This window comes from Lolium perenne, chromosome 6 (genome assembly GCF_019359855.2).
Source record: "Lolium perenne isolate Kyuss_39 chromosome 6, Kyuss_2.0, whole genome shotgun sequence".
Lineage (NCBI taxonomy): Eukaryota > Viridiplantae > Streptophyta > Magnoliopsida > Poales > Poaceae > Lolium > Lolium perenne.
Window position 1 is genome coordinate 249,589,985 of NC_067249.2, and position 9,073 is coordinate 249,599,057.

General features: G+C 61.4%; 1 protein-coding gene across 1 annotated transcript; it reads right to left on the bottom strand.

Annotated features, from left to right (window-relative positions):
- Positions 1–4,041: 4,041 nt before the first annotated feature.
- On the bottom strand, positions 4,042–8,471 carry LOC127305116 (uncharacterized). The gene is made up of 7 exons (XM_071822507.1): positions 7,060–8,471; positions 6,586–6,950; positions 6,281–6,502; positions 5,681–6,086; positions 5,468–5,573; positions 5,045–5,383; positions 4,042–4,747 (listed from the first exon to the last, which is right to left on the bottom strand). The coding sequence occupies exons 1-7, from the start codon at positions 8,224–8,226 to the stop codon at positions 4,161–4,163; spliced, it is 3,192 nt and encodes a 1,063-aa protein (XP_071678608.1). The 5' UTR covers positions 8,227–8,471; the 3' UTR covers positions 4,042–4,160.
- Between the last annotated feature and the right edge of the window lie 602 nt (positions 8,472–9,073).

Here is a 9,073-nt window from a genome sequence, read left to right on the forward strand (position 1 = left end):
GCGCAGACAGACATGCCGGCTGCGGGCAACCCGGCTGGGACGACTCACTTCCAGCCGGCCGACCACACCAAGAAGATCCTCCTGGACCCGGCGCAGCCGGACAAGTTCGTCACCATCGGTGCCGGCTTGAACAAGAAATAGGAAAGCGAGCTCACCAGCTTCCTCCGTGAGAATCGGGACATCTTCGCATGGACCCCAAGAGACATGCCGGGTGTGCCGAGGGAGTTGGCTGAGCACCACCTCCACGTCCGGCCTGAAGCCAAGCCGGTGAAGCAGCCTCTCAGGCGCTTCGCCGAAGAACGAAGGAAGGCCATCGGTGAAGAAATCGCCCGGCTCCTAGCTGCCGGCTTCATCATGGAAGTACTGCACCCGGACTGGTTGGCGAACCCGGTCCTGGTGTTGAAGAAGAACGGCTCCTGGCGCATGTGTATCGACTACACCAGCCTGAACAAGGCATGCCCGAAGGACCCCTTCCCCCTGCCGCGCATAGATCAAGTCATAGACTCGACTGCCGGCTGTGAACTGTTGTCTTTCCTAGATGCCTATTCAGGCTACCACCAGATTCCTTTGAATCCGGCTGATCAAATAAAGACTTCGTTCATTACCCCGTACGGGGCTTACTGCTACACGACTATGCCATTCGGCTTGAAAAATGCAGGCGCCACCTACCAAAGGTGCATGCAAAAGTGTTTGCAGGATCAAATCGGCAGAAATGTTCACGCATATGTGGATGATGTCGTTGTAAAAACCAAGGAGATGCCTACCCTCCTTGACGACCTGAGAGAAACCTTCACCAATCTGAGAAGATTCCGGATGAAGCTCAACCCGGCCAAGTGCACATTCGGCGTGCCGTCTGGCCAGCTCCTTGGCTACCTCGTCTCTCAGCGAGGGATCGAAGCCAACCCGGACAAGATCAGTGCCCTGGAGAAGATGGAACTGCCGCAGTGCCTCAAGGACGTCCAGAAGTTTGCTGGCTGCCTGGCCTCCTTGAGCCGCTTCGTCAGCCGGCTGGGGGAGAAGGCACTGCCCCTGTATCAACTAATGAAGAAGGCGGACAAGTTCGTCTGGTCACCGCAGGCGGATGAAGCCTTCCGTGACTTGAAGCGCGTGCTCTCCACCGCGCCAATCCTTGCGACGCCGGCTTCCATGGAGCCGATGCTGTTGTACATCGCAGCCACCAACCGAGTGGTTAGCGTTGTCCTGGTGGTGGAGCGCAAAGAAGCCGAAAACAGAGAGAAGCTGGTCCAGCGCCCAGTCTATTACCTCAGCGAAGTGCTCTCCCAGTCGAAGCAAAACTACCCCCACTACCAGAAGGTCACCTACGGCGTCTACATGGCGGCCAAGAAGCTCAAGCATTACTTTCAAGAACATCCCATCAGGGTGGTCGCCACAGCACCTCTGGCGGAAATCATCGGCAGCAAGGATGCCAATGGCCGGGTTGCCAAGTGGGCCCTGGAGCTAGCCGCCCACACCATCCTCTACGAGCCACGCACAGCCATCAAGTCGCAGATCCTCGCCGACTTCTTCGTCGACTGGGCCGAGATGCAGTACCTGCCGCCTGTGCCGGATTCCACACATTGGAAGATGCACTTCGACGGCTCGAAGATGCGCAACGGCTTAGGAGCCGGCATCGTCATCACCTCCCCCAAGGGAGACCGGCTGGACTACGTCCTGCAGATCCACTTCGCCGCATCCAACAATGTGGCGGAGTATGAAGCGCTCATTCATGGGCTGAAGCTGGCCAAGGAGATTGGCGTGCGTCGCATACTCTGCTTCGGCGACTCCGACTTGGTCATACAGCAAGCATCTGGCGACTGGGACGCGAAGGACGCCAACATGGCCTCGTACCGCTTCCACGTCCAGCAGCTATCCGGCTTCTTCGACGGCTGCGAATTCCACCATGTGCCACGGGCAAACAACGAGGCGGCTGATGCCTTGTCCAAGATTGGCTCAACCCGGCAAGCCATTCCGCCGGGCATCGCCTTGGCGGTCCTCAAGAAGCCGTCCATCATACCGTCACCGGACTCGGATTCAATATTCGTGCCGGCTGACCCGGGGGCTGCTCAGCCGAACCCGGGGGCTTCACCGCCCAAGTCGGGGGCTAACAAGCCAAACCCGCCGGCTAGCATGCCGAACCCGGGGACTTCTCAGTCCAACCCGGGGGCTTCATCGCCAAACTCGGGGGCTAACAAGCCGAACCCGCCGGCTAGCAAGCCGGACCCGGCGACCATGCAGTCGAATCCGGAAGCTCCCACGCAGGAGGCCCTGTTGGTCAGCGTATTCGAGATAAAATGCGTACCTTCATGGGCACAAGAGTTCCTCTCCTACCTCACCGACGGTGTGCTGCCCGACGATAGAGTCCAGGCCAGGCAGATTGAGAGAAGGGCCAAGGCCTATACCATCATCAACCACCAGCTGTACAAACGCAGCGTAAGTGGGGTGTTCCAGCGGTGCGTCGAGCCGGCTGAAGGGATTGAACTCCTACGGGAAATCCATCAAGGAGAGTGCGGACATCACGCCTCATCTAGAGCCATAGTGGCCAAAGCCTTCCGGCACGGCTTTTATCGCCGACTGCGCTCAGAGACGCAGAAGATTTGGTGAAGAAGTGCAACGGCTGTCAGCGCTTCGCAAAGCAAAGACACCAGCCGGCTTCCGCCTTGAAAACCATCCCCATCACATGGCCATTTGCCGTATGGGGCTTGGATATGGTGGGCCCATTCAGAACAGCGCGAGGCGGCATGACACACCTCTTGGTGATGATTGACAAATTCACCAAGTGGATCGAAGCCAAGCCAATCAAGAAACTGGACGGGTCCACAGCCGTCACATTCCTCAAGGAGATCATTGTGAGATTCGGCTACCCCCACACCATCATCACCGACAACGGCACCAACTTCTCCCAAGGCATCTTCTCTCGCTATTGCGGGGAAATGGGGATCCGGATGGCCCTATCTTCTGTGGCACACCCAGAGTCCAACGGACAAGTGGAAAAGGCTAACGGCTTAGTCCTAGCCGGCATCCGGCCTCGGCTGGTGGAGCCGCTCGAGCGAGCAGCCGGCTGCTGGATTGAGGAGCTGCCCAATGTGCTGTGGAGCCTGCGCACAACGACAAACCGCTCAGTCGGCTTCACACCATTTTTCCTCGTATACGGGGCCGAAGCCGTCTTGCCGACTGATATCGAGCATGACGCGCCAAGGATCAAGCTCTACACAGAAGCCGAAGCCAAAGAAGCTCGCGAAGATGGAGTCGACCTGGTCGAAGAGGCCCGGCTGCTGGCTGGGTCTAGATCTACCATCTACCAGCAAAGCCTCCGACGCTATCACAGCCGGAAGGTCCAGCCCTTAGCATTCCGAGAAGGAGACCTAGTGCTCCGGCTGATCCAGAGGACAGCCGGACAGCATAAACTGTCATCCCCATGGGAGGGTCCCTTCATCGTGAGCAAGGCGGTAGGCAATGATTCCTACTATCTCATAGATGCCCAAGAGGCTAAGAAAAACAAGCCGGACAAGGCTGACGAGGAGACTAAACGTCCCTGGAATGTCAGGTTACTCCGCCCATTTTACACATGAGAGCAGGAATGTATGTATCCCTTGTATCCCTTTTGCAAGTTATGAAAAGCTTGCGCCAAGAGCGCCGTTTCCGACAAGTTTTTCGCGTACTTTACCTTGTTTCGCCAATTGGCTTGAACCCTCTCACGCGGCCGGCTCAGTAACGTGATCCGGTTTCCGACAGCCGGCTTCCGATCCAGCTACAGACCGCAACCCGGCTGTCCGGCTGGCGGGAGTAAGGCCTAGGGAGCCGGCACGCGAAAAACGACTAAGGGAAAGAGTAAAAGCGAGTTGACTTGCAACTTTTCATAAAGTGCCGGATTGCCGAATTCAGCTCGTTCGACTGAAATACTGTCGGCCTCACCCAGCGGCCCGCTCTTGATCCGGCGACGGATCGCAAGTCGGACGTACGACCGGCAAGGGCACAGCCAAAGAGTGGGGCGGATGGGAAAAAGCGAACGAGTCGAAAGAAAGCAAATCGGCACACAAATGATTAACAAACACACTAAAGTGTGACTTAATAAAAGGCGATAATATTGTCTTACATCTGCACCCGGCATCCCGGGGATTTAATAAATTGTCTTGCAAAAGAACAACTGAAAAGCAGGAAATCTAAGCCGGAGGGGCATCAGTGGAGCCGGCGGCCGGGTCGTCCTCAGGCACGTCTTCCGCCTCCTCCTCATCCATGTATTCTTCATCATTGGATGGAGGAGGGTTCGGATCCGCGACGAAGAGGGTCTTGTCGACGAACTCGGCGATGGTGCTGGCTCGAGCGAGGCGGGCGGCCTTGAGATCGGCTGGGAGCTTGGTCTCCACGCCGGCTCGCCGGGACTCCAGCTGCCCCAGGTCCACCTCGTTGTACCAGGAGAGGACGAAGGACAGCGCCATGTCGGCACCGGCGCGCGTGGCCGACTCCTTCCAGTCGAGGAAGCGGTCCGGCGCCCGCTCCATCGCGGAGATGAGGCCGGAGATGTCTTGCGGCACCGCCTCCCCAGGCCACAGCATGGGCACCAGCTCTTCGGCCGCCTTCCGCAGCTCCCAGCCGAGCTTGGTGACGGGCTCGATGCGGGCAGCCATGGACGCCAGATGGTCCTCCATGGAGAAGTACTCCGAGCTGCCCTCGCCGGTTTCCCGCCTCCTGGAATCGCGCGCGACGCCAACGGCTGCCAAAGCCGCCTCCTGCGTCTCCGGGAAGGCCGCTGCAAGAAGAAGAAGCATGTCAGAAGCCATCAAAGCCGAAATAAGCTGAAAAATGCAAATTTTCGAAGTCCTAAAGTAAGCCTGGCGGCAGCCGGCAAGAACCGACTGCCCCCAGCCCGAAGATGGAGATTCCGAAGCTCTAAAGTAAGCCTGGCGGCAGCCGGCAAGAACCGACTGCCCCCAGCCCGAAGATGGAGATATCGAAAAATCAGAAGTTTCTGCTGCCGGCTACCAACGAAAGTCGGCAGTCGACAGCCGAAAGCCGGCACAGGGTAGGAACATAAAGATGCACTCACCCGCCAAGCCGCGATCAAGCGCGCTAAAGTCATCAGTCCAGCGTTTGGCGGTAGCCGTCAGCTCTGTGGACTTGGCAGTGACCTCCTCCTGCAGCACAAGCCGCTGCTTCTCCACCTCCGACAGCCGCCGGCTCAGATCATCCACCTTCTCCTTCTCCGCCGTCCTGAGGGAGTTGAGCTCGGTGATGTGGTTCTTCTCCAGCAGGCGCAGCCGTGTCAGCTCCTGCTCAGCCAGCTTGAGCTTGGCTGCGGCAGATCGGCCCGCCTCCTCGCTCTCGGCGCACTGCGCGCGAGCGGCTCGGAGATCCGACTCCAGCTGCGGGACCTTGGCGGCCTCAACTGCGAGGCGGCCGGAAAGAAATGTCAGCCAACCAAGATTAAGAAAGAAACAAGACATCAAGTCGAAAGAAGCATAGAGCTTACCCTTGACAGCCTCCAGCTCGCGAGCCAAGCCGGCTCGCTCGATCTTAGCCTTGTGGTAGCTGGTCACCACCTGGTTGTACAAGAAGGTGCGCCGCTCCTCAACCGTCTGAAAGAATCAGTTGCTTAGACAAGACCTGGACTGGCTTCAGGCAGCCGGCCCACGTCTCGGAGGGCTACCAGAACAAGAAAATTGCAAAAGAAAAGAAAACACACCTTCTCAGCATCCTCCAGCGTCGCCAGCTGGGCAAGGGTCTCGGCGGCCTTGGTCTTGAGGCTGGCCCGATAGCCGGAGAAAAGCATCTTCATGGGCGCCGTGCCAGGCTGCCCCTCCCGGCTGAGTACCTCGCAGGAGTTCGCCTGATGCCATGCCCTCTCCATGGTTCCTGCCGAGCCAAAGCTGGAGTCGGAGGCGGATGGCACAGCCACCAGCCGGGCACCCTTGGCCACATGAAGGCCCTCAGACGGGCCCGCTGCGCCCTCCGTCCTCACCAGCGCGTGCGAGTCGGCGCCCTCCGTGCGCGCCGGCTCGTCCCTCGCCGGCTCCTGCCTGGTTGGCTCGTCCCTCGTCGGCCGAGGCGGCGGCGTCGCTCCGGCGCAGCGGATGGCCCAGCCGGCCCAGCTGTCTCCGGCGCACAGGGCGCCCTCCGGACTCTCGTCCAACTCCACCACGGTGGGCCTGCTGCCGGCTCCGGCCGCGGCGGCGCGGCCCCCGCCGGCGCCAGTCCTAGGAGCAGCCCCGCCGGCTCCGGCCCCGGCTGAAGGCGGCATGCCCCGCCCGGCCCCGGCGGCCGAAGAGGCGTCCGGCGCGGGAACATGTCGTCCGGCGTCGGCTGCCGCGTTGGCTCGACCCGCGTGCCGCGATCTGGCGCGGAGGCCAGCGGCACGGCAAAGGAAGAAGCCCCTGTCGCAGGCGGCGGCGGCGTAGGTGCGCGCGAGGAAGGTTGCGGCGTCTGCTCCCTCCTCTGGCGCGGAAGCGGCGACACCACGCGTGGAGCTTGCCGGGAGCCGCCGCCCTGAGCAAACTTGATAGGGGCCCTAGCCGGATAAACAGAAAGATAATAAGCATAAAAGTAAGGAAAGAAAAGGAATCAAACAAGAAAAAGAGAAAGAGAACTCACCCGGCTTGCTCCGGGACCTTCTTCGGCTGCTGCCGGCGCTGCTTCTTCGCCTTCGCCTCCAAGGCGGCGGTGGAGCCGGCTCGTTTCGTGCCCTTGGGCGCCGAAGTCGCCGTGGTGCTTGGCGGCCTCGAGCGCAGAGGCACGGCGGGGATTGGCCCCGTGCCGGACGTCGCCGGCTCCTCCTCCTCCTCCTGGTGCTCTGGTGAAGGGGGCGGATTGTGCTCCCCCTGGCCGCCTAGATCAGGCGCCTGCGGCAGATCGTCGTCGCCGGCATGGTCGCCGGCTTGGTCAGCCGGATCGACGAGATCCGGCGTCCACCTCTTCGTCGCCAGGTCGCCGTCCTCGGCGTTCTGGCGCTCAAAAACCTAGAAAGACAGAAAAGCATGAGCATATGACAAGCCGGAAGTCGGCAGAAGAAAAAAGAAGTCGGCCTCGCAGCCGCAAGCCGGAAAATGGCAAAGACTCGAAGCTTACCCGCGCCGGTGGATGGTTCCTGTCGCAGGGCGCCAGCCCGTAGCTCCAGTCCTCCGCCAAGTTCGCCTTGGTGATGTGGTTCACCCGGCTGGCCACCTGGGCCTTGGTGAGCGGCGCCTTGGACGTCCGGTTCGGATCGAACCGGCCGGACATGTGCCCGATCTTGTGGGTGCGCATCTGGAGCGGCAGCACCCGGCGCTCGGCGATGGTGCAGAGAAGATCTTCGGCAGTCAGCCCGCCTGCGGTGGCTGTCGCCAGGAGATCCCAGAGCAGGTTCACCTCGGCGTTCTGGTCCGTCGAGCGGGCGTTGTGGCTCCAGTTGATCCGGCCGACTGGAGGAGCCGGATTGAACTCCGGCAGGTTGATCCGGTCGACGAGCTCCCCCTCGTTGCGCACGTAGAAGAATGACATTTGCCAGTTCTTCACCGAGTCGACGGTGGGGATCTTGGGGAAAGGCGTACCAGGCCGGGTGTAGATCGAGGCGGCGCCGCAGGCTCGCAGGCGGCCGTCGTTGGTCTGCGCCTTCAAGAAGAAGAGCCGGCTCCAGAAGTCGATGTCGGGCCACAAGCCGGCGTAAGCCTCCATGAACGCTACGAAGCAGCTCAGGAGGACGCACGCGTTGGCCGGCAGGTGGTGCGGCTGGAGGCCGAAGTGGTCGAGGAATTGCCGAAAGAACGGCGAAGCCGGCAGACCCAGCCCGCGGTCGAGGTGCGCGCCAAAGACGACGCGCTCGCCGTTCCTCGGCTCGGGCTCCGTCTCCTCGCCGGGCACCCGCGTGATGACCGACCGCGGGACTCGCCGGAGGCGTACTAGGCGCTCGATGTCGTCCTCCTGCATGTAGGAGCCCCTCCACGATCCGCTGGGGGACGCCATTGACGAGGTCAAGGAAGAAGATGACCAGGAGAGGCTGAACGGCGAGGAAGAACCTTGCGATCGCGGCGGCGACAGCGGCGGCTGAGGACGCTCCGTCGAGACGCGCGGCCCCGTGGCGCCGGATTGGCGGAGTGGCGGCGGCGGATCGGTGGAGATTCGCCCGCCGGAGTTCGCCAGCGGAAGATGTTCGCCGGAGCAGCGGCGAGCTCGAGCGCGCAGAGGATAGCGATGGGAGCGAGAGTGCGAGGAAGAAGAAGTGGCAAGTGGCCGCCTCGAGGCGCTCCCCCGCGGCATTTATAGCCTCCTGCCGCGGGCGGTTGGCCTCCAAGTGGCGGTCGTGGGCCGTAACTCCCCGGATTTACTGCGCCGTAACTGCGCGTAACTCCTCCCACGTCTACAACGGTTATCGGAAACGGCCACACCACGTCGCCCACTACCGCACCGGATCCGGAGGGACATCGATGTGACCAGACGAACCGACCGCCGGGCCAGGCGTCAGACCCGTCAAGTCGGGCGCAGGACCCGAGGCGGCGGAGACTCCGGCGCACAGCGAGCCGGAGCCGGACAAGAAGTTTCACTCGAGCCAAAATCCATCAGCAAGGCGGAGACGCCATCAGATCTTGCGAGAAAGCAAAAACTGCACAAGTATGAAAAGCAGCCGGCTAGAAGCAGCCGGCAGGCACGAGCCGGATGAGGGCGCAGCCGGCTGAATGGAAATTCTCAGTCGGCCCCTCCAAGTGCCGTCTAATATACTCGAGAAGCCAGGAAAACCTGCCTAGGTCCTTCTGGGCGCAGGACCTTGCCAGCTTCGGGGGCTAATGTCGGGGGGAAGACCCCGGGTAGGGCAATGGACGCGGAGCAACCGGCTGGCCACTGGCCGGCTCGCGGCAAAGGCCGGCTGAGGTGCAGCCGGCTGGCGCCGTGGCCGGCTGGTCCGGAAGCCGGCTGGCTCTAGGTCCTAGTCGGCCTGGCTACGGCCACCAATGCTGTAGCTGGGCCGGCTTCTACAAGCCATATCCGACTGGGGCTTGAACCTCAGACCGACTCGAGGCTGGCGAGTCTTGCACTGGAAGGAACCGGGTTGGTGATCCGGGTTCCTAAAGTCCACGCTGACTCCATCTTCCGTAATGCGCGGGGCACT

Excerpts from the sequence above, each read along its gene's own strand:
- LOC127305116 (XM_071822507.1), bottom strand. The coding sequence starts at position 8,226 with ATGCCGCGGGGGAGCGCCTCGAGGCGGCCACTTGCCACTTCTTCTTCC. Across the intron at positions 5,574-5,680 it reads CGCTGGAGGATGCTGAGAAG|ACGGTTGAGGAGCGGCGCAC; the intron begins GTGTGTTTTCTT and ends TGATTCTTTCAG. Across the intron at positions 5,384-5,467 it reads CGAGCTGGAGGCTGTCAAGG|TTGAGGCCGCCAAGGTCCCG; the intron begins GTAAGCTCTATG and ends GCCGCCTCGCAG.